The 24,364-nt window shown below is 40.0% G+C and overlaps 1 protein-coding gene across 11 annotated transcripts in view; it reads left to right on the top strand.

The window, feature by feature from the left end:
* The window catches only part of RBFOX2 (RNA binding fox-1 homolog 2), a 269,160-nt gene that overhangs the window by 163,184 nt on the left and 81,612 nt on the right, over nucleotides 1–24,364 (top strand). Inside the window, exon 1 of one of the 11 annotated variants that reach the window (XM_008705613.2) lies at nucleotides 12,527–12,653. The exons of the other annotated variants lie outside the window; for them this stretch is intronic. Coding sequence (XP_008703835.1) covers nucleotides 12,627–12,653 — 27 coding nt within the window. The 5' untranslated portion in view covers nucleotides 12,527–12,626. Of the gene's footprint in view, nucleotides 1–12,526; nucleotides 12,654–24,364 lie in introns of those variants that run through there. 11 annotated transcript variants of the gene reach the window in all.

Here is a 24,364-nt window from a genome sequence, read left to right as displayed (position 1 = left end):
GTAATATAATTTTTTCACTTAATAAACTGTCAGTCACATCTTTTCACCTTGTATGTATAGATCTATCCTCAAGAAGAATTTAAATCTCTAGAAGTTAACTAGGCCCTAAGTAACATATATGGAGCCCATTTTCAAGTTTAAATTGTATCAGCTGTTCTAGAATTTGAATTCTAGTGTGTCATCTTAAATACAATCCCATCTGAGAACTTCATCTTCTGTAATTAATTCACCAAATACTGAACGGAGTTAACTCATGAAGTTTGTCAACCATAGTTCATTATCATAGCCCTCTATGGTTTTTTTTTTTTTTTTTTAAAGATTTTATTTATTTATTTGACAGAGATAGAGACAGCCAGCGAGAGAGGGAACACAAGCAGGGGGAGTGGGAGAGGAAGAAGCAGGCTCATAGCGGAGGAGCCTGATGTGGGGCTCGATCCCATAATGCCGGGATCATGCCCTGAGCCGAAGGCAGACGCTTAACCGCTGTGCCAGCCAGGCGCCCCGCCCTCTATGGTTTTTAAGAAGCATCCTTGTTTCCCAGTCTTCATATCGAGAGCAGTCTTGATACCAATCATATCAAGAATGTAATAGTGATTTTGGATGTTAGTTTACAAGTGTCTATGTGACCACTACTGCTGTATATGAAATGAAGTAGAGTGGAGGGGCGCCTGGGTGGCTCAGTCGTTAAGCGTCTACCTTCGGCTCAGGGCGTGATCCCGGCATTCTGGGATCGAGTCCCACATCAGGCTCCTCCGCTGGAAGCCTGCTTCTTCCTCTCCCACTCCCCCTGCCTGTGTTCCCTCTCTCGCTGGCTGTCTCTATCTCTGTCGAATAAATAAATAAAATCTTTAAAAAAAAAAAATGAAGTAGAGTGGAGGTGGAAGGGCATGGTGTACAGGGAAGAAGGGTTGGAGAATGATTTGATTTGATTAGATGTAGAAACTTAGTTTAAGATTTTAATACAGAAAGATTACCTTTGCTATTTCTTAATTACCATTTTAATAGCTGTATAGGGGACAGTCAGAATGTATATTATAGGCCCTTAATGTGTGACAAGTCAGATCAAAAATGTTGTGAGGTTCAGATAATCTCTGTTAAGAATAGACAAAGCCAGAGTCTCATAGTTGTGGTGGTGAGAAAGTGGTACAATGGAAGTGTTCATTAAGAGCAGGTTTGAAAAATGTCATTCCTTCTATGAGAAGTTGCTCACAGTGTTTAATCTTGTGCTGTAGCATCCTATTGGCTTTTGGTTTTACCCGTGTGCTTATCTGTTTCCCCCAAAACTGTGAAGTCCTTGACAACATGACCGTGTCTGTTCATATCTCCAGTTCTTAAGCACAGTACCTAGTGTGTAATAGATGTTTAGTAAATTCTTAAAATTGTACTGAATGAATGCATTATTGTCTCTCATACATAATACAGGGGCTCAGTATACCAGCAATCCAAAGATAATCTAGTACCTTATAATGGTCCTCCTCATCTCTTAGAACCGATCTGAGGTAAATGTTTAACCAAGAGAACTGTCTTGCCATTTTGACTCTTAAAAAACAATTTCTTCTGAACAATCCTAAAATAAAATGCAATGACCATAAAAGGAGAAAAATTGCACTGGGGGCGGGGGGCACAGTAGCACATGAACTCTCACAGATGCCTCACAGTTGCATTTAATCCCGGTGGTTTAGTCTTACTGAAACATGTTATATTACTGGCTCTCCAAGATTAGAGAGATCATAGCCCCTGAAACTAATTTAGAATTATTTATCATTTCGAACTTTTGCATGCTTGCCCCAAGTAGGGGATTTCTTGGGTGCAATAGTTACAAATAGTGTATATCTTACTAAGCATTTACTTTCTGCTCACTGTATGTCCTGTTTTCTAAGAATTACTTCAGGTCTCTGGTTTTAGATGTGCTGTTTAGACTTTGAAAGCTAACCTGCCATGCTTTATCAGACTGACTTAACACCTGTCCATGTTTGTTACTGCTTTTAATATCTGTTATAGAAATATGTGTGCACATGTGTGTTTGTATATAATGGTAGGGTGAGTATAGCAGCTTCCTAAAAGAGGAAAAGCAACTGGCTTTTCTGAAAAGACCTTTCCACCCCCACCTTTTTGCTGGCAGCCGGAGTTAATCCTCACATGTTTGACTAGAACAGCTGAGAGAGTGTCTTGCATATCTGAAGGTCTCCAGTGGACTCATGTTGCCTCAGAGTTGGGGCCACCTTCCTCTTTTCTAGTGCTGATCCTGCCAGCTGTCCCAGCCTCTGTTAAAGCACAGTGAAGGAGGTGTTAAATGATACACAAACATACACTGTCATGAAAGGGATCCCTTTACTACATGTAGCAGCGTGACTTTTTTCTCCCATTCCTTTCCACGACAGAGGGGTTTTATACTGTTAATCCTAGCACCTGTCTCTGCCGGAGACAGTTAGAAGGGGGGGGGGGGGTGCACGCGCGTGCGCACCATCCTGCCCAAGAAGGAATAGAGAAATAATACCAGTCCCATCTGCCTTTCCATGTCCTGGATTGGGAGTGTGCCTCTGACGCACTTAAAGCCTGGAACATATATATCATTTTGGATCCTGGATACCTTGTGCTTCCCACCATTTTTGTTTGGCACTTTAAGGAGCCCGTGTTCTTTTCCCTGGCTGTCATTCTCTGCCTCTTGAGTTTCTGGTGGAGTTGTCAGTTTAAAACCAACAGTAATAGCAGGTCTCTAGTATAGTTTTTAGTCTGTAACTAGTAACTCAGTTGGAGCTTTTTGCTTTTTTCCTGAATATTTCTTCTGGGTTGTGTGGAATCTTAACTGGGGTGGAAGCCTGGGCTGAACCAAGCTCCGGCTTCATCATCTGAGCCAGCATACCTATCTGCGTAGACTGGGAGTCGGCCAAAGATTTTTTGGTACCTAGTGCCTTTGGATAGGACAGCCAGAGCAAGCAAGGCAAAAGTGTAGGCACTTTTGGTACGGTCTTCATACGAAGATTTTTTTCCCCCTTTGCTATGTATGGTGTATATTGTATGGATTATCAATATCCTGTTGTCCAGGTAAGCTAAGGGCTATAACTTGGTGTGGTTTTTTGTTCTTGTTTTATTTTGTTTTTGTGCATTCTTTTTTTTTTTTTTTTTAAGGTGCTGTTTGATTGATGTGAAGGTTTTGTGGTGGGATGAGTGCTTATAAGCATCCTGTCTTTTGACCTGGTACCATTCAGGGCATAGATTTCTCAGTATTTTGCTGATTTGCTGTAGCAGGAGGCTTGAGTTTTATAGTATTGAGGGCTGGGCAGGAGAGGTTGCTTTCAACTCTAGAAGTTCTGACACTTCAGAGAGATTCCTGTGTGTGTGTGTTAAACAGTGGGCTTGGCATTATAAATGTAACATAACTAAGTCACCGTCTTATAGTAAACTTGAGGCTTCATTCTGAGTAGATGAGAAGCACAGATGGCGGTTTCCAAATATTGCTGAATTTTTCAGAAAGGTAATGTACGGTAGAGGGCACTCTCTCCACACTTAATATTTTAGACTCTTTCGCAATGAGATAAGCAGTACCTTAGTTATGAACTTATTGAAATCTAGAATCAGAAAATTTTAAGTCAAATATATTTCTGGATATCTATTTGCCTTTAAATTAGTAGCAGTATAGTGAGTAAAGTTGAAGAATCCTGGATTCTGATTCAAGCTGTAGTATTAACCGCCTCCATGATATGCTCAAATGGCTTCATTTTATTTGACTTCACTATCCCTGTATATAAATGAAGGGATTGGACCAAGTGATCCTTCATATGCCATGATTCTTTGAAATATTAATTGATTGTGCTGAAAACCTAGAATAGGAAAATAGGAACAGTTAATACAGTTAATTCTGAATTACAGATCCTAGTTGTTTCCTCAGTTTATTTTGGTTTATTTGTGTTTTCATGGCACTTAATTATTATTTTTTTTTCTTTCAAATGGCCATTTCTCTAATAGTTAGCTCCTAAGTTGTAGGCTGGACAGAAATGCATAGGGTTAAAGGAAGTGACAAACTAACGAGTACATCCTATTAGGTATTTTGGGCCCAAAGTCTAAACCAGGCTATTTTTAATTGGACCTGGACCTATTGGGTAAGCTCTCCAGAGTAAACTCACAGCTCTCATTCAGGTCTTCTGCTACCATTGTTGAAGTCAGATGGGAGGGGCTGTGGGGATGTGGTTATGTTTCTTCAACTGTGTTCTAATACATTGGTTTATACTATGTGGTTTACTTCTATTCTATTATATATACGTGTTTCCGTTATTTTGAGTTATTCAGATGACGAGTATATTACATTTGCCATAATGAAATTTTGATATATTTGTGGGTCTTAACTACCTGTGGACTCAGTCTCTACTGGCATAAAACAATAGACGGGTCTGCGTAACAGTTTAAGGCTGGAAGTGTCAGGAGACGACATTAGAAGCAGAGCTTCTTAAAAAGTAAATATTGATTTGCTTTTGAAGAGAAATATCTGTGAACAGTTTTCTCTGAGCCCCAGCTAGCAAAGTAAGGGACATGTCGTAGCAGTCATATAAGTCAAATTGTCTGAGAAAAAAACTGGAAAAGCAAAAGTGTTTCCAAAGATTGAAGTATCAGATAGATAGATAGATAGATAGATAGATAGATAGATAGATATAAATTTTGACGTGTAAAAGAAATTTTGAGGTGAAAATTGGCCACCCGCCTAACGAAGCAAAGGTTGTGGGGTGGATTAAAGAATTTATGACACGAGGGGCGCCTGGGTGGCTCAGTAGGTTTAGTGTCTGACTCTTGGTTTCGGCTCAGGTCCTGATCTCATGGGTTGTGAGATCAAGCCCTGTGTGAGAGCAAACCCTGGGTTCCACACTCAGTGGGAGTCTGCTTGAATATTTTCTCCCTCTGCCCCTTCCCCCACTCACATTCATGCTCTCTGTCACTCTCTCAAATAAATAAGTAGAATCTTTTTTAAAAAGAAATTATGACATGTTTGCTAAAGTCTTTTGCAGTAAAATTTTATTCATTTATAATAAAATGAATTTGCCACCCCAAATCTTTTTGGTCATTAATATTTAGTATTGATAAATGTCATGCTCAGTATTTGAAACACTTTTCCTGGCCTTGCTCGATTTAGTAGATTTATCCTATCTGAAATTAGGGTAATTTAGAAATGTAGGTAATAGGATGTTAAAATTTAAGAGTACACTTTCCGTTCCACCGCATCAGGGAAATTAATGGGATTGAAAAAACAATTTAGAATTGAAGGATCCAAAAGTATTTTACAACCTTATTTATTAATTCAGTTAGGGTAATAGTTTTCTTTCAGTGCATTTATAAATAGGTAATAGATGGTTGCTTGCTACCTAAACTTTTATTCTCAGCTATGGTTACAAAATTTCCTTACTAGTTTCTGTTACATTCTTATACTTTGGTAGATTAAAGCTCCTCACTAGATAACATGCGGTTCTGTACCAATGTGTTATGCCATTAGAAATTATGGAGGATATGGCTGAACAGTATTTTTTAAAAATTGAAGATTTTGCACCCTTTTTTAAAATTTCTCCTCAACGTAAGGCAATGAAGTATTTTCAGAACTTGATCATTCATTGCTCTTGTTTGTAATAAAATCATGCATGTCTTAAGAGTGTGCAATTGAAACTGGTTGTTTTATACTAAATCTGGACCAAATCAGATTAAAATACAAGCAGAGTAAGTAGATAGGGGCTTGCTAGAAATGATTTAAAGGACAATGACTATAGTCTCCCTGCCCAGAAAAAAAATCTATTCATTGAGAAACTATTCCTGAAATTATTCTTTTGAATTAAACATTACTGCCTCTGAATGGTTAAAATATAACTTGTTAGGGTGTCTTCTGTCAAAACCAAAAACCAAAAAAAACCCCAGAAAACAAGTGTTGATGAGGATGTGGTGAAATTGGAATCCTTGTGCACTGTTGATGAGCATATAAAATGGTGCAGCTGCTGTGGAAAACAGTGTGGTGGCTCCTCAAAAAATTAAAAATAGAACTACCATCTGGCCCAGCAATTCCACTTCTGGGTATACACCGAAAATAATTGAAAGCTGGGTCTCAAAGAGACATTTGTACACCCATGTTCACAGCAGCATTATTCACAGTAGCCAGAAGGTGGAAGCAGCAATCCAAGTGTCCATCAGTGGATGAATGAAAGGATAACTGAAATATGGCATATATGCATAATGGAATACTACTCGTCTTAAAGACTTATTTAGTTATTGGAGAGAGAGAGAGAGAATGAGTGGAGGGGAAGGGCAGAGGGGAGAGGGAGAGAGAGAATCTCAAAGAGACTCCCTGCCAAGCAGGGAGCCAACACGGGGCTCGATCTCATGACCCTGAGATCGTAACCTGAACCAAAATCCTGAGTTGGAAGCTCAACCTACTGAGCCACCCAGGCGCCCCTACTCAGTCTTAAAAAAAGGGAAATTCTGACAGAAACTACAACATGGATGAACCGTGTTCACTGAATACTCAGTGAAATAAGCCAGTCACAAAGAGACAAATACCATATGATGACACTTCTGTGAGGTACCGAGGGTCATCAAATTCATAGAGAAAGTAGAGTGGTAGTTGCCAGGGGCTCCTGAGGACCACGAGAATGGAGAGTTACTGTTCGGTGGGTACAGAGTTTCAGTTTTGAAAAATGAAGAGCGTTCTGGTGATGGATGGTGGCAGTGGTAGCACATTATGAATATATATGATATTACTGAACTGTATTCAGTTGACCCTTGAACAACACAGGTTTGAACTGTTTGGGTCCACTTCTATGTGGAGCTTTTACAGTACAGTATTGTACTCTCTTACAATGTTCTTAATAATGTTTTTTTTCCGGGGCGCCTGGGTGGCACAGCGGTTAAGCGTCTGCCTTCGGCTCAGGGCGTGATCCCGGCGTTATGGGATCAAGCCCCACATCAGGCTCTTCTGCGATGAGCCTGCTTCTTCCCCTCCCACTCCCCCTGCTTGTGTTCCTTCTCTCGCTGGCTGTCTCTATCTCTGTCGAATAAATAAAATCTTTAAAAAACAAAAGAAAAATGTTTTTTTCCCCTCTAGCTTGTGGTAAGAATACAGTGTATAATACATACTACCTATAAAATATGTGTTCAATGACTGTTTATGTTATCAGTAAGTCTTCCAGTCAGTAGTAAGCTATTAGTAGTTAAGTTTTGGGGGAGTCAAAAAATATACATGGATTTTTGACCACCTTGGGGGTCAGGGCCCCTAACCCCTGTGTTGTTCAAGGGTCAGCTGTACTTGACAACGGCTAAGAGAGTAAGTTTTATGTGATGTGTGTTTTGCCACAACAAAAAATATTGAGGGGAAAATGTAACTGTTGTTGCAAGTTATGGGTTTGTCTGTTCTCACAGTTTTTCCTGAGGCAGTTTTACTTAACCTGTCCCCCACTGAACACATTGGCACTGATGATCATTTCGAGGTGAATAGGCAGTTGGAGGAAGAAGTGAGGTCTTATATCATAGGGGGTGTAGCTAAGCGTCTGTATTTGAGAATTTAGGACCGCCAAGTACAGCCTAAGGGTATGAGGCATCTGGAAGATTGGGAGAAAGAAAGTTGCCTGCCTGAAAGATCCATTTGCCTGGCGTGTGCTCAGGGCTGCAGAATGCTGTGGACTGAATTAGCCCATAGACTCTCCACTTCTTTGTGGGAAGGCGACCTTGAGGTAGAGGGATATGTGTATTCTTCCATTTTTCATTTTGAGGGGTTTTTTTGAGTACCTACTGTGTGCCAGATGCTGTGCCACGCACAGGGATTTGGAGGTGAAGAAGGCAGGAGAGTCTCCAATAATTTATTTAGTAATGGAGACAGCATATTTTAGTGTTGAAGAAACGACACACTGATGTTTTCATCGGTTCATCAGGTATTATTGTCTCTGTAATCTGATGGATAAATTTGTTTACATCCCATCCCTTTTGATATTTATCTAATATTTCCTTAATCTCACAGAATACAGAGAGCGTACACATAATTTCAATTGTATGTATGACTCTAGTTGTCTAGACTTTGGGGTATTTTAAAGATATAAGGGTATGTTACCCAAATCTAGATGTGATAATTTCTGAAGTACTGATTTCTAATTTCTCTGGTCTCACCTGTATCTCAGAGTATGTTATTTGGGGTCTTGTTCTAAAGGTTTGATTTTCAGGGACAAGAAATAAATGTGAGGGTTATGGGTTTTATGAACATATAAGGTCTAAAGCAGTCTTTTCAAATGCTGCTCTCACCTTTTTTTTTTTTTCAAGAATGGTTTCTATAAAACTAAACCCTGCCTAAAGTAGAGAAAAGAAGCGAAATAATAGAGTTAGCCATAATTTGGCTTTATTTATACTAAAGGGAATGTGGGGGCAAAGGATATTAACGTGGCATTGTGTCAGATGCTTCTGGGAAGGTATTTAATATCTAATAGGTGTAAATTGTTATTTACACTTAGGGTTATTGTGTGGGGGCGTGCTGTGAAAAGCTTTTATACTAACAAGTTTTTATTATTGCAGGAAATGCTGTCCCTTTAATGTTGCTTTTCACTTGGGTGTCAGAGGCAGCCTGGGAAAGTATGAGCAAAACCTGCCTTCCAGCCAGGGACTGTTGGATCTGCTTTTATAGCATTGCTGGTGCGTGGGTGGAAGGTACGGAAGTTGAGTCACATCTAATGTAAAATTGTGACGAGCAAGAGCACCTGAAGTTGTGTGTTTTTTTAAAAATTAGTATTATTTTGTGTAGAATCTGAACCATCCTAATCAAGTTGAAAATAAGGCCTTTCTCCCACTCTTTCTGTACATCTTCCTTTCAGCCTCAAAGTTCTAAGATACTGAAGTAAATTTATAAATTTGAACATATTTCCAAGTTTCCTTTTGGAAGAAAACGCTTTTATAATGTTTTGATAGCCACATGGATGCTCTTCATTCTTAGGTAGCCATATATGTAAAATAAATGGATAGAGATGGAAATCAAGGCATTGGAGCTTGATTTCAGCAAACATTTCTTCATCTACTGTGTATTCCGGCACTGAACTAGGAACTGGGGATATGGTATGAAGCACAGAATTCCTACCCTCAGATTGCTCATCATCAAGTCATAGTTATGCAGAAACAATAACCCCAACAGTTATGAACCATGGGCTAGGCACTAAGACAAAAGGGACACCTAACCCAGATGTGGGAGCAGATAGGCTCAGGAAAGGCTCTAGGGCAGGGGATCCCTGAAGTGAGCTTTGAAGGGTGACTTTGCCAGTTAGCCAGATAGAAGGCCCTGTTCAAGGGAGTAACAACATGAAACAGGAAAGAACAGAAACCTGGTATTGATGAGGAACGTGGTTCAGGGTGCTGGGAGCAGAGAAGAGCGGTGGGCAGCAGGAGGGGAAGCAGGGACTCTGACCCGGTATAGTGAGGCTAGTTTATGTGGTAGGCACCTGCTTAAGAGTTAGGACTGTCCGCCCCTTTTAGGCTGTGGGGAATAGGTGAGGATTTTATAAGGAAAATGACATGGTGGGATTTACACTTAGAAGGAGGTCCCCAGCAGTGATGAGCAGCTCGGATAGCAAGAGTGGTAGACTGGAGGCAAAGGAACAAGTAGGAGGCTAGATGCAAAATAATATGGTCACAACTGGGTTTGTGGTATTGGGATGGAAAGAAAGGACAGATTTCACAAAAATCAAAAGGGCTTGCTTCTGGTTTGGTGTGGTGTTGAGTGAGAAGGAGGATCTTGGAAAGATCCCAGACATTCCATCCCAGAAAATGTCCTGGAATGAGTTGCTCCTTGGTGCACTACTGGGCACATTCAGCCACTCGGGGACTCCAGTTGTTTTGCTGGGTCAGAGCCAGGCTATTCAATTGCTCTTCTCTCTCTTGGGCACCAGGGAGCAAATTGTCCTCTATAATGCCAGCCTTGAAAGTCAGGGACACACTTCAGAATATCCTTGAGTTTGTCCAGTGCTCATTATGATCCTGTTATTCGGTGAGTTTATGAAAATCATTGTAATATTTATTTTGACATTAGCTCATACTAACTCTTTCTTGTGGTAATGACTCTTGTAAGCTTATTATTTGCAGTGTAAAATGTTGGTACTGCATGTGCAAAGGAGGCATGACTACCAGGCCAAAGGAAACTTGTGTCCCGGCCCTAGTCCTGGGCTTTTTGCATGTAGGGATTCCTCATCTGCCTCTTTATTTAAAAAAAAATAAAAAATTGGGGGCCTTGTTGTCTGTCTTTATGGAGGCTGCAGTCACACAAGATAACCACGGCTTTCATAACGGTAGGGTGTGTGTGTGTGTGTGTGTGAGAGAGAGAGAGGAATGGGGAGTGAGGAGTCTGTCTTGCTCAAGGTTTTTTGCACCTACCACTGTATGGACTAGTGGATTCAGAGAATAGTATACAGTGATTCTCAAGTTTATTTCTTATATTAGAACTGAAAACATAAATAATTATCCTATAAATGTGATTTAGATTTTTTGAGAAATACACTGAGTTGTCTTTGCTTCCAGTGAAACTCACCTCCCTCTTTTATGCTTACTCTGTATTTTTTAAAAATTTGACTGTATTTTATCTCCTTATTGGCTTTTCAGTTGCAAATTCAGAAAATACAGTATGTCCTATCTTCCAGATCATTTTTAAAAATGTTAAATAGAACAAACCTAGTACTGATCTATTCCTTTTCTCATAGTGGTATTTTTTTCCCCTAATGTTTAAAGATCCCTTTCTTCGGTACATATTTCTTTACGCATTGTGGAGTATACTGAAAGTGTGCAGATATCTGTACAATGCCCAGAATAGTGCCTGACTTACTGTAGGTGTTCAGTAAGTAGCTATGGTTGTGCCAGTTCTGCGGGTTCTCCAGATCGGTAGTTTCTGTGTTCTTTTTAGAATTGTTAAAATGATTATTAATTTGGGTAGGAGCACAATGATGTTATATTGGCAATGTGCCAGCCCACATTATTATACAGGACCTTTAAAAAGGCTGGTTATGCATTTCGCCAAACAAATCCTCATAGAGATAGCAAAACATGGTGTATTCTCAGTGTGATTTGTGATTTTATTTTACTTTTTTTTTTATTTGTGATTTCAAATTTTGATTTCTTTAGTGTTTATCTTAAAAATAGGAAGCTTAATTTTAGAATTAATCTCTTTGCCTTTGGGTAATCTGTTAGAGATTGTAACAATAAAAATATAACAAATATAAATAAAATCCTTTAGAATAAAATCTCATTTATTCAAATACTAAAAAAATAGGAAATCTTTACTTTTATGAGGTAAATGATAAAAACTATAAACTCATCATCTACACAGATTATTTTATTTGAAAATTTAATAATTTAAAGTAGGGAGATTATGGAATTTATATTTGGAAGTTAAAGACTTTAACAAGATCATTTGTAAAGGGCAGAATCAGGACTTAGACCAGGACTTCTAGATTGAATCACCCCTTTATGCTTTTTTCATTATGTCATTTTAATACGAGAATGTTAAAGAAACACTTACGTTCAGTAAACGTTCTCGCGAATCTTTTATATCTATAGCACTTTGTAGTAACAATTACTGTTTACAGTAATGTCACAGGTGCCCAGTGTGTATATAGGAAAGGGTTGATGATTTTCAGGAGAGACTGAAATCCAGAAGGCCGGGAGAACACAAAGGGCGGCTTCTGTTAACCAGAATTTATAATGAAACTGGAAGCCTTCAGCAGTCAAATCTGTATGCACTTTTGTATACACCTTCAGTATCTTAAGAAGTCGTGTTTATAGACACCTTTTCCAGAATCCCCAGGTTTTTTACAGTAGAAAAAATAAGCACTTAGGTTACCTTCCTCCTCTCTTTTCATCCTTTGCAGTCATTAGACCGATTTAGGACAGGCAGGTTCTTGCCCATTCTCATTCCTTGAAAACCCTCCTATAAGTGGTCATTCAGCAGCGTTTCACCTCTTTCATTAAATCCACTACATCTGTAAACTGTACATCAGTGGAAATGTTTTTTAAAAAATAATTTTTGTTTCGTTTCTTGTTTATGATCAGATATTCACGGGTGGAATACTTTAAATCTGTATTAACTATGCTGAACTGCTGTGAATGCTTCCAGTGCTATGTAATTAATGCCCCCATAGCAGATATTCATTCCTTAAAATATGCCTGCACATGGCGCCTGCCCCTCCCTCTCCCTCTCCCCCTCCTTCCCTCCTACACACACACACACACACGCACACGCACACGCGCGCGTGCGCAAAGCACACACCAAACTGCCATTCTCCAGCAGGCCTGTTTCTGGAGTTGGGAGATGTCAGCCTGCCGGGAGGGGTGGGGGGAGGAGGAAGAGGTGGGGCTCCACTCTGATTAATTACCTTAGGCATTCAGGGGTGGGGCTTCCTTCAGCCATCTGCCTGAGATATGGGAGGGAGCTGGAGAGAGAAGGAGGGGGAGAGGCTGCCAGAGAGGAAGAGAAAAGAAAGGAAGAAACGCTAGAAAGAAAAAGGAAGGGGAACGGGATAAAGGGAGATCAGTTGCCCGCCCCGAAATAGCTAGCTTTGGGGGGGCGGGGGGGGGGAAGCTGTGGAGGTGCGCCCCAGCACGACTGCCCTGAAGGGCTTATCCTCTGTGCCGTTTGGTTTATGGAGGAAAAGAAAATGGTCACTCAGGTAAGATTTGTGTTTCCTCGGCGCGCCTCTTTTCTGGTTTCTGGGATCTAAATAAAGACCTGGAGGTCGGGCATAGTAACAGAGTTTTAATAATGATTGTCCTCTCAGAGAAGGCCAGATTTATTGTTATCAACTGAAAAGTGTTAGTCTGTGTCTGCTGAGTGTGTGTGTGTGTGTGTGTGTGTGTGAGAGAGATGTATCCATATCCTTTTTTCTCTCCCCCTCCCTCAGCTCCATAGCAGATTCCTGTTTCCTGTACTGTGCAGCTGTAGCTCAGGAAAGACCCTGTGGGGATTTGTCTACCTCTTTGTCTTGGTTCTGAGAAGAGGGAGGGAGAGAGACTGCAGAGGTAGGAAGAGATTCTTACAGACTGCCCAAAAGAGGGGAAAGGGATTGACTTCCTTTTAAGAATTGCAGAAGAATTTGTGTTCTAGGGAAATCTGATTCCTGATTCACTGTGGTTTCTCAGGATTGGCTATGGAATTACCGTTCTGCTGCCTTCGCTGTAAATGGCTTATTAAAAATGAAGGCTAGAAAAATAGGCTTCATTTTCATGGCTTTGTTACTGGCAAAGAACGTTTTCAGAAGGAACCATGGGAATATCCAGGTGTAGCAGAGGCAGGTAGAGCCCTCTGTGAGAGGAGAACAAATCCGAATGTATAAATGACAATCACACGGGCATTAAAAGGCGTTTGAAGGAGAGGGAGTAGGAAATGGAAGATCTCTCTCTCTCTCTCTGCCTGTCTTTGGTTATGCCAGGCAATATCTAATCTGCATTTTAGCAAGTCATTCCTGACAAATGGAAAGGTGAATACTCTTCCATCGTTCCCCCGGCCGTGCTTTTTCTCGTTGGCACCCTCTATATGTTCCTTTTACCCTTTTTCTTTACACATAGGTTGAGACTGATGAGACTGCGATTCATCAGTGAACTCATTTGCATGGGTGAGCGTGCCTGTCCTTTAGGATCAGACTGGGGATCGGTGTCACTCCAGGCTTTTATGCTCTGTAGGGAAATTTCATCACTGGACAGTGGTTTCCTTTTAAGGAGTTTGCCCTTTTTTTTGTATTCTCTCTTCTCTTTTCCTCTCCGAGTCACCACCGGAGGGCGAGAGAGTCAGCTAGCTATCTGGATAGAGGCATCATTTTAGGGGCAGGAACACTGTTCCGTTAAATGTTATATAATGCCCTGCAGTGCCGTTTGGAAGGAGGGAAAGCATTAGGGAGGTTCTGCCAACGTGACCTAGAGGAAAGGGAAGTTCCAAAGAATATATCTTTCCAAAGTGATTTTTTACCAGATCTGAGTTTGGAGATAATCAAGAAACCCCTCCTCTTTTGGAAGGGGGAGAAATCTTTGAAATATTTTCTCTTCCACTTCTTATCCCTTTGTTGTTAGCCTTATTAACTCTTTAGAAATACTGCTTTACTTTTTAAAAATTTGCATAAAAGAGAAGACTTACTTCTGGATTCTCTTTGTTGCTTGGGAGATGATACTTCTTAACCTTGGAGCCCTCATTCAATTTTCATTAACTGGCACTATTACAGGCGACAGCTCTCTTCTTTCTCAGCTATTAGTGAGGGCTTTCCAACTACTTGACTTTTCATTATATATATTTTTAAATCAGTGAAAGAGTTCTCTAAACTAGTGCTTTTTCTAATCAGAGGGTTTCTGTGGCCTCTTGGAACATGTGCGCTTCGTTTTTGGAGGAACTGGGTGAGCATGTGTAAGCACAAGTTAGAATGCACGCTCTCACGCACATTTCATGTTGCAGTCTGAATAATCAGTGTTTAAGAAAACTGTAGCCTTAGCAGAGAAGCAGGAGAGCGAAATAGGAACTGGAAAGAAGGATTTCTTGGTGGTTAAGAATTCTAAGAGATAAATTAAAAGCGCTGCGATTGTCTCAGGGTGTGTGCTGGATGCTGAGAGAAGGAAGTTGCTCGTTTTTGCCCATCCCGAATTTCTGTAACTGTGGGAGGTACAGAGTATCAGATTTGTAGATTTTCAGTATGTATGCCAGCATATTTGTTTTGGTGTATATTCTTTCTGTGCAATATAACATATGTGGTTGTTAGTAATTTAGAAAAAAAAATCAAAGAAAATAACCAGATGGGCCAAATCTTTATTTGTCCCTACAGGGTTTTGGGGGGGGGGGGTGTTTTTTTTTTTGTTTGTTTTGTTTTTGTTTTTGTTTTTCAAGCCAGACGTCTAATCCCAGTATTTGATAATGATGTGTCACATAAACTTTCTGAATATAAAATGTCTGCACTGTTCAGGGTTTGGTTATCAAAGTTAAACGGTTTATTATGGTGTTAGGTGTCTTGACTAGTATATTAAGAAAGGTATTTAGATATCTTTTTATCATTTTGTCACCTAGGTTCTTTGCATATTAGATCTTGACATTTCTGTATCCTTTATTTTAAATTAATTGCACACTTTGATGGAAGAAGGGCAAAGGGCTTTCAGTGGATGACACTATTAGACCCATATCAATAGTTGTGCCTCATTATTATATCAGCTCTAGTTTCATAAGGCCAGTTTTGGGGGTAATTAGCAAACTGCTCTGTCATTTACAATAGGGAATCAGTGTTTTGTGTAAAAAAAAAAGCAAATGGCAATTTAATCACAGAATTCTAACATACTAGACAGACATGTTCCTATGACTTTTTAAAATACAACTTTAGGTGTATCCGTTGTTCATGTAAATGTCGTAGGAGTAATTTCACTGAGATACTCTTATTTCTGAGTATGTGACCGAAATTATTGCATCTCTTCGCATCAATGAAAGCGTAGAATCAAAGGAAGGAAAAGTCTTTCTTGTAATATGTGTTAAATTAGAAAAACAAAATTGCAAATGACTTCAATTAATAAAAAGATGTTTAGCCAGACTCAGACTCCGTTATACTGTTTGTTGTTGAAAGGGAAAGTATACCAGGCAGAGAGGAAAAGCTCTTACAGTATGGATGTGAAAGAAAATTTTTGTACTCTCCCATAATGTAAGACTGCCAGTTTCTGTGGAACACAAAGCCCTCCCTTTCTTGGACAGCTCAGTGCTTTGCTGGCATTTTCTTCAAAATCTGTTTTCCATCAGGACCGAGAGGAGGGAAGGTGTTAAGAATAAGGGAGGTTGGAAAGGGGGTTGCTGTTCCTTTAAATAGTGCAGTGAGCCCATGTGGCAGCAGGCCGGCTCTGGAGTGTATTCTTTTGTAATGAATCACCAGTTCCATTGTCTGCTATCTCCCCTCTTTGTAGCTGGGAGGCTGAAGTCTTTCACCTGAGCTGCTGCCAGGTCGCTATTCTGTTCCAGGGTGGTTGGGAGAAGAGAAGAGGGAGGGTATTTTATGCTTTAATTAAAGACAGATAACAGAGCAGGTACGTTTTGCTTTGTTTCATTTCCCCCTCTCCTTTCTGTGTTTGTTTTTCGAAATGAGTTGGAGTAGGGAATCAGTTCTGGGATCTAGCTTAAGCATAGTTCATTTTCTGTGGATTTTGAAAGTGCTTATGATTATTCAGTGTCCATTTTGTGGCATTGCTTTAAAGTGATTCCATTCGGTTCCCTGCCAGTTCCACCCGAACCTCATCCCACCCTCCATCCACAGAGCTTCAGCCCACACTGTTTGTTTTGGCACACTTTCCACTTTCTATGGGCTGCACAGGACGCTGGGAAGTTGGGGGTAGGTGCAGATTGTGGGTTGGAGACTAATTTATGTTCCTTTACAATGAACCAAAAAAAGCCTCACTTTTTCCAGAGATTTGGTTTCTTTCTGAATTCTTCTACACTACTCCGTATCTTCAGTTATAACCATTGCCTTGCCAGAGCCAAGATGGACTCTTGAAAAATATTCCTGTGCTAAAAATTACTAAGCTTTCCTGAAAAGATACCCATAATTGCGTAAATGTGATTAAATCTGAGCAATTTTGACTCGTTCGATGATTTTTCTTCCCAGTCATCCCCTTGCCCCCTCCCCACCACCACCCAAACACACACCTTTTTTGCCCCTTCTCTTTTTTTTTAACTTCACCTTTCTCCTTAGTTTTGCAGTTGAGACTCAGAAAGCTTAGCGTTTTGATAATCTATTCTTTGAGTTTGTAAGGCCACAGAGGACATCCCCGTGTTGCAAGGTAAAGGACACTCATCCCTCGCCGTGATAGCGCATGGCATAAAGGCCCGGTTTTGTTCCTCTAGTTTTCTGTTCGTGCCTGAAAATTTTTAAACTTATATCTACGCAGATGGCCACATGAAGACAGTCTCCTCTCTCTTTTGACTTCTGGTTTGTGGAGCAGTCCCATTTTAACATCTCTTTGTATAATTCCCTACCTCGGGTTGTTTCTTGGACATCTCTAGATGACACTCGGGTCATCACCAGGAACCAGTCACAGAGCTGATTCCGCCCCTCTGCCCAGCAGCCTCCTTCTGGTGTACTGTTTCTCTCTGGGACCTGACATTGTTGGTGTCCCAAGGCATTCCCTTCTGGAGCCGTAATCCCTCGCTCTTTCTGTTTCATCATTCCAGAACCAGTGTCCAGTCTTTCTTTTAAACTTCCTTCACGACTCTTGGTCCGTGAAATCCAACAACCCCAAATGGGACGCACCCCTGCTGTAAATGCTCCGCTGTGTCGAACGCAGCAACTTTGTGATTGGGCTTCAGTGCTCAGCGTCCAGGCTAAGCAGTTAGAAATGCTGTGGCCTGCCATCACGCTGTTGCGTTGCCGTTTCCCGGATGCTGAAATGGTCCTCTGTTTCCATTAGAACGATGACAGTCAGGAAACCTTAGAGTCAAATAATTCTTTAGAGGTCATTGACAGAGTGAATTACTTAAAGTGCAAGTCTGATTTTGTCACTCCTGTGCTTTAGACCTTCCCAGCTGTTTCCCTGCAGACTCAGGATAAAATCCAGTGTCCTTACTCTGGTCTCTGAGGCTCTGCGTGGTCAGGAACCTGCCTGTCTCCCCAGACTTCTCTCCTTCTTGTCCCATTTTTCGCTCCAGTGACGCTGGCCTCTTTGCTGATCCCTTAACACACCTTGTATCCTCCTGCTCTGGGCCTTTCCTTCTGTTTTTCTCTCAGCCTGAAATGTTCTTCCCCCAGATGACCACAGGGCTTGTCATGGGAGAGTACTCCCTTGACCAGCCCATCTGATCTGAACTCCCTTATCCCCATATGTTGCTTTTTTTCCACTTACCACTGATTTTAGTGCTTATCACTACTTGTTATAGGTATGCTTGTTTGTTTATTTTCTGTGCCACCAACCCCTCCAAAGACTGTAAGCCCTGCGAGGTCAGGAACCTTGTCAGCAGTCTGTTGCATACTCGGTGTCTGGCCTGTGGTCATAATGTAGTCGTTATGTACCTAATCAGCTAATCCTTACATGTAGGATATAGTCCCGTCAGGTACTGTGCTAAACACTTTAGCTACATTAGCTCATTGAAATTCTCTCCACAACCCTATCATTGTGCCCTTGGTATAGAAGAGGAAACCGAGACATAGAATGGTTAGGTAACTTGCCCAAGTTTACACAGCTGCTAAGAGGTGTGGAGATTCATATCCATAGACTGGCTTGGGAATCCACACTCTTAACCATGGTACCCCAGTACCTCTTGTAGGTCTTACATATTCAGTACATGTTTGTTGACTGTGTGAATGAATGAATGTAGTTGAGACTCTCTGATTCACTTCGGGAATTTCCATTTCTGCCTTATTCAAGGCTTTGGTGGAATATAGTTGACCCTTGAACAACATGGGTTTGAACTGCACACACCCACTTAAGCAGATTTTTTCCGATAAGTACAGTATTGTAAATGTATTTTCTCTTCCTTACAGTTTTCCTAATAACATTTTCTTTTCTCTAGCTTACTTTATTGTAAGAATACAGTACATAGTACATATACGTGTTAATTGACTGTTAATGGTAAGGCTTCTGTCAACAGTAGACTATTAGTAAAGTTTTTGGAGAGTCAAAAGTTATATGCAGATTTTTGATAATGTGGGGACAGAGGCAGGGTCGGCACCCCAACCCAGGGTCAACTGTACTTGTAATAACACACATACAATGCATACCTTACATGCACAATAACATACATACTTGCAGTAACACAACAACAACATAATTTACATACATCACCATTATTGTGGTCATATCATACATCACTTGTCAGTCTTTCTCTGTCTCTCTTTTTTTTTAAGATTTTATTTATTTGAGAAGGAGGGAGACAGAGACAGAGTGGGCAGGGGGGAGGGGCAGAGGAAGAGGGACAGGGACAAGCAAGCAGACTCCCTGCTGAGCAGGGAGCCCGATGAGGGGCTCGATCCCAAGACCCGGAGATCATGACCTGAGCCTAAGGCAGACGCTTAACCAGTGACTGAGCCACCCAGGTGCCCCTTGTCAATCTCTTTTTGAGATAGGTGGTATTTTTCCCATACGTTAGACTTTGAGATTTGAGACGCCAGGCACCGGGGTGGCTCTAAGTACAGAGATAGGTTTCCAAACTTGAAATCTATTTAATTCTATATTTGCATACTCTTCCATTGTACTAGCAGCCTCATTGAGATAAATAGTTCCATTGTTGGCCATTAAAAGGTAGAAGAGTTTTCCTTACAGCAAGCTGTTTTCATTAGGGTTTTCTCACCTCACCTGGTTCTGTCATCCAGAGTCGCGTGGAGAGGTTTAATCTCTCTTCTTCATGAAAGCTAAATACATGGAGGTAACTGCTAAGTGTTCCCTTTCGTCTTCTGTCCTTTTTGCATTTCTTACCTACTTCCTCGAATCAGTCCTCACAGATAGAAAACATACAGTTTCCAGAGACTTGATTGTCTCGGGCCGATTACTTCAACTTCTGTGAATGATTTACCATTTATATCTAATTACTAAGTAAAATATTAATTATGAGTATTAATGATATCTTTATTATAAATTTTGGTTTTTGATGTGTTTTGATTTTACCCAGTTTTCATAACTTATTGATCATGTAGTGTTATCAGCAGTTTATAACTTCAAAAATGAGGGGATCTCTTAAATAGAATATTATTTTTCTTCTCCATTGTAAAGCTATGCAGGCTGTCAGCTCTTCAGCAAGAATCTACCCTTCTTCTAACCTAGGTCTTGCTCAGATCCCTCAAAGGTTACTAACAATGAAATTTTCATTTTTTTAAATTATTTTTTTAGAAATACTGTTTCAGAGATGGCAGTTGGACTGACAAATGACATACTGAAAATCAGCAAAAGTAAATATGATAAGTTCCTTTGAGATGTTGAAATTGTATCAAAATATGTTGAAAAAACAAAATTAAGAATTAGGAGAGGCTTTGCACTTGGTAGCAACAGTAAAACACGATCTTGTTTTTCTGTTGAGAATAGAGGTAAAACACAACCAAAAGATAACTTCAACCCTTGAAAAATATTCTGATGTAATAATACTTATTATAAATCACGTATCACAGAAATATTCTCAGATTCCCTTCCTTTGGCATATTCTTTTCATCATGCCTCTTGAATTCTTTCAAAGCTCTATCAGTTTCAGAACATTAGAATGATATTTCTTATTTAATTAAGGCTCAGGAAATCAGTATGGCTAGTCTTGCTGTAAACAAAAGGAAATGCAGTTTTTAAAATTGTGACTTGAAATCATGTAACTAATGATATTTAATTCTTTCAGAATTACAGGATAAAGTTCTGCAATCAGAATTTGATATTTCATATATAAAGGAATATTTAAGTAGAAAATATGGAATCAGTAATTATTTTATGAAATTATAAAATAATGCTTTTATATCCATAAATAACAGAACTATGTTTTTATCTAATATTGATTATGAGAATCCTTGGAAAAAGTTCTGAAGAGACAGACTGAAACGTAAGTGAAGGAGATGAGATTTTTTTGAAAGATTAGAATCCACAAACTTTCTGCTAATGGCTTGATAGTAAATATTTTTGGTTTTGAGGGCCATGGTGTTTCTGTCACAACTATTCAGCTCTGCTGTTGAAACATGAAGGAAGTCCTAGACGATACATAAATGAATGAGTGTGGCCGTGTTCCAGTAAAACTTTATTTATGGACACTGAAATTTGAATTTCATATAATTTCCATGTGTCACAAAATATTCTTCTTTTGCAATTTTTTAGATATTTAAAAGTATAAAAATCGTGCTTGGCATTTAGACTGCACACAAACGGGTGGTGGACCGCCTTTAGACCAGAGCCATAGTTTGCCAACCCCTGACTGAGAGGGATGCAGGTCCTCCCTCTTTCACTAATAGCAGGAAAGTTTTCTCACAGAGCTCGATGACAGGGGCAGGGACACGGTTCCTAGCAGTTTTGGCATGTCATCTTGGGTCCCTGTTAAGAGTGAAACCCTTGGCTTGCTCTCTCATTTTCCCTCAGAAAATATGAAAATTCTTCCCCCCCTTTCCCTTCCTTTTTCCTTCCATTCTACCCCCAAATCTGAGCCATTTGCAGTCCCCAAGTGTGTCATAATTTATACCTTCCTATTTTTCATGGTTTTTCGTATACTATTACTTTGAGCCAGAATACCTTTCTCTCCAACATGGTTAATTTCTTGCCTTAACCGTTCAGCTTAGACTTCGCCTCTCTCAGAAAGCTTGCCCTGTCTCATAGGGTTGTCCTTCTTTTGGGCTTCATTGGCATTGTGTATGTGTTGCTCTCTTAGCCCATGCTCTGCAGTGTTGTAGTTGTGAGTGTACTTATCTGGTTTTTTCCATCAGACTAGTTTCAGGATTGCGACTATACCGCCAGTGTTCATTATCGTATCTGGTTCAATTTGGTATCTAGTAAATACTTTATGATTGAATTAATGGATTTTAACTTGTTAATTCATTAGCAGGGTTCTCTTTTGAAATGAAAAGTAGAGTTAAATTGGGTAATCGCACACATCCTGTGCTTATTACTTACATCAGTTAATACTTAAAATATAAGTGTCATTTTTTAGAAATGGATGCTTTATGTGGCTAGAAGAAAGGAGGATTTGGGAATAAACAGCTGTTTGGGGAATACACAAATCTTTTGTAGATGTTCTAGTGGAAGGCAGCATGTATCCAGGAGATAGCACGCAGGTAAGTGTCATAGGAGCAGCAGTCTCCAGGAAAGCCAGGAAAGGGGGAAGAAGAGCATGGCCCCAACCAGTGGGGAAGGGCAAAGAGAAATGGGAAGGATTTGGCAAACCGTTGTAAGTATATTAAACATGAGTATATTCAGTACTGCCGTCTCCTCTTTTCCTTCCGCTCAGGATGAGCAAGAGTTAGATTCTTTGCATTACTACTTTTAAAAAGCTGTCAGGGGCGCCTGGGTAGCGCAGTTGTTAAAGCGTCTGCCTTCGGCTCAGGGCGTGATCCCGGGGTACTGGGATCGAGTCCCACATCGGGTTCCTCCGCTGTGAGCCTGCTTCTTCCTCTCCCACTCCCCTGCTGTGTTCCCTCTCTCACTGACTTTCTCTCTGTCACATAAATAAATAAAATCTTAAAAATAAATAAATAAATAAAAAGCTGTCAATACATATATATATATTAGACCATGACCATTCCATGTCATCTTCAAGGCTCACTGTTCATTGTTTTATAGTGTTTCTTCCTCTCTGTGTATTTCCTTTTGGATAATTTCTTTTATGGTATTACCAAGTGTGCTAATTTTTTCTTCTGAAATGTCTAATCTGCTATTAATCCAAGCCCAATGTGTGGTTGGTTGGTTGGTTGGTTGGTTTTTAATCTCAAACATTGTATTTTCTGTCTCGAATTTGGTGTGGGTCTTTTATATATAGATGTAGATATAATATAGATATATATGTCTTTTATATATAGATAGATATAGATAGATATATCTTCCATGTCTCTTAACATGCTCAGTTTTTCTTTTATATACAAATTTTCTTTTTCTTTTTTCTTTTTTTAAAAGATTTTATTTATTTATTTGACAGAGAGAGACAGCCAGTGAGAGAGGGAACACAAGCAGGGGGAGTGGGAGAGGAAGAGGCAGGCTCTCTGCTGAGCAGGGGGCCCGATGTGGGGCTTGATCCCAGGACCCTGGGATCAGGCCCTGAGCCAAAGGCAGACACCTAACGACTGAGCCACCCAGGTGCCCCTGCATACAATTTTTCTCGAACATGTGGAATACAAATGTTCTAATATTCTCATCTGCTACTTCTAACATCTGTATTAGTTCTGGATCAGTTACTATTGATTTTTCTCATCATTGTGGATTGTATTTTTCTGCTTATTTGCATGCCTGGTAATTTTTGATTGGATGCCAGACACTGTGAATTTTTTACCTTTTTGGACGCTAGATAGATGTCTTCTTACATATCTATCTATATATATTTTATATATATTCTTGAGCACTGTCTACAACACAACTGAGTTTCTTAGAAATTGTTTGCTCCTTTCAGGACTTTTTTTTAAGTTCTGTTAGAAAGTTCCAGAGCTGTGTTTAGTTTCTGCTTAATTTTTCCTCACTGTTGAGGCACAAGACTCTTAGTACTCTGCCTGATGTTTCTTAAATTATCGGGTTTTCCACTCTCATCATTGGGAACAGGCTCTATTCTTGGCACTGTGTGATCTCCTGGCATTATTCGCTCCAACTCCATCAAGTGGTCGTTTCTCTGGCCTCCGGTAGCTCCTCACACACATACAGTGATCATGACTTAACTGAATATTTGAGGGCAATCCTCTGTACCTCTTCAGCGTTCTCTCTGTGTGCTGGTTTATGCTATTTGTACCCCTTTTTTGATGATAGCCATTGCCTTAAGTATAATATGATGAAAATAGGCCCTTAATATTTATTTAACTTCTTTTTCCTTTTTTTTTTTTTTAAGATTTTATGTTTTTAAGTACTCTCTGCACCCAACGTGGGGCTTGAACTTCCAACCCCAAGATCAGGAGTCATATGCTCCACCGACTGAGCCAGACAGGCGCCCCTAATTTTTTCTTTACATAAGAAAAATCTCTGTAATTCACCTTTAGCCAAAACCTTGAGAAAAGTCTGCTAATTTTCTTGGAGCCTTGGGTTCCTATGGGAGAGGGCAGAATTGATCAATTTGACAATTCTATACACAGCATTAGCTTCCTGAAATTTTATCTCAGCACAGAGGTTTTACAGTTTGATGGTTTAGTAATCATATGGGAGCGTTTGCACAGGATAAGAGTGAAATCGAGGTATTGGCTCGTTACAGTAGCTCTTAGCCACTTTGGGCCTGGGAGCAGATAACCTACTTAATGGTACTTCGTTGACTCTCTGTTACAGAGAAAATACTTAGTTTCACATGGTAATACACCTAATGTTTCTTCCTTTTTAGTGCATTCCGCCCCTTGGGTAGGGCTTCTTTATCACAGAATCATTGATTCTTAGAGCTAAAGTGAACTTTATTTTACAAGTCAGGATGTGGATCCCTAAGGAAGGTGAACTGTCCAAGGTCATATAGCAAAGTAAGGGCAGAGCTGGAGCAAGAATTCATTTTTACATAGTCTCTGTCTGGTGTTCTTTCTGCTGTCAGAGCATCCTCCTGAGAAGTTCAGATCTTTAACAAAAGATGTTTAGTCTGTAACGGCTAAAATATCTAGTCCTTATGCTCCTCATTTCCTAAAAGGGAAAATCCTAGAATGAGTAGAAAGTTCACCTCCTGTACTTTGGGCATTCTTTGCTGAAAAATTATTCTTGAATGAAGCTGGGTAGTCCAGTTGATGGGATAATGATAACGTAGTTACAGGTGAGGAAG

The sequence above is a fragment of the Ursus maritimus genome, unplaced genomic scaffold (assembly GCF_017311325.1).
Source record: "Ursus maritimus isolate PB19 unplaced genomic scaffold, ASM1731132v1 scaffold_21, whole genome shotgun sequence".
NCBI classification, from domain to species: Eukaryota; Metazoa; Chordata; class Mammalia; order Carnivora; family Ursidae; genus Ursus; species Ursus maritimus.
This window is presented reverse-complemented; position numbering and strand designations above follow the sequence as displayed.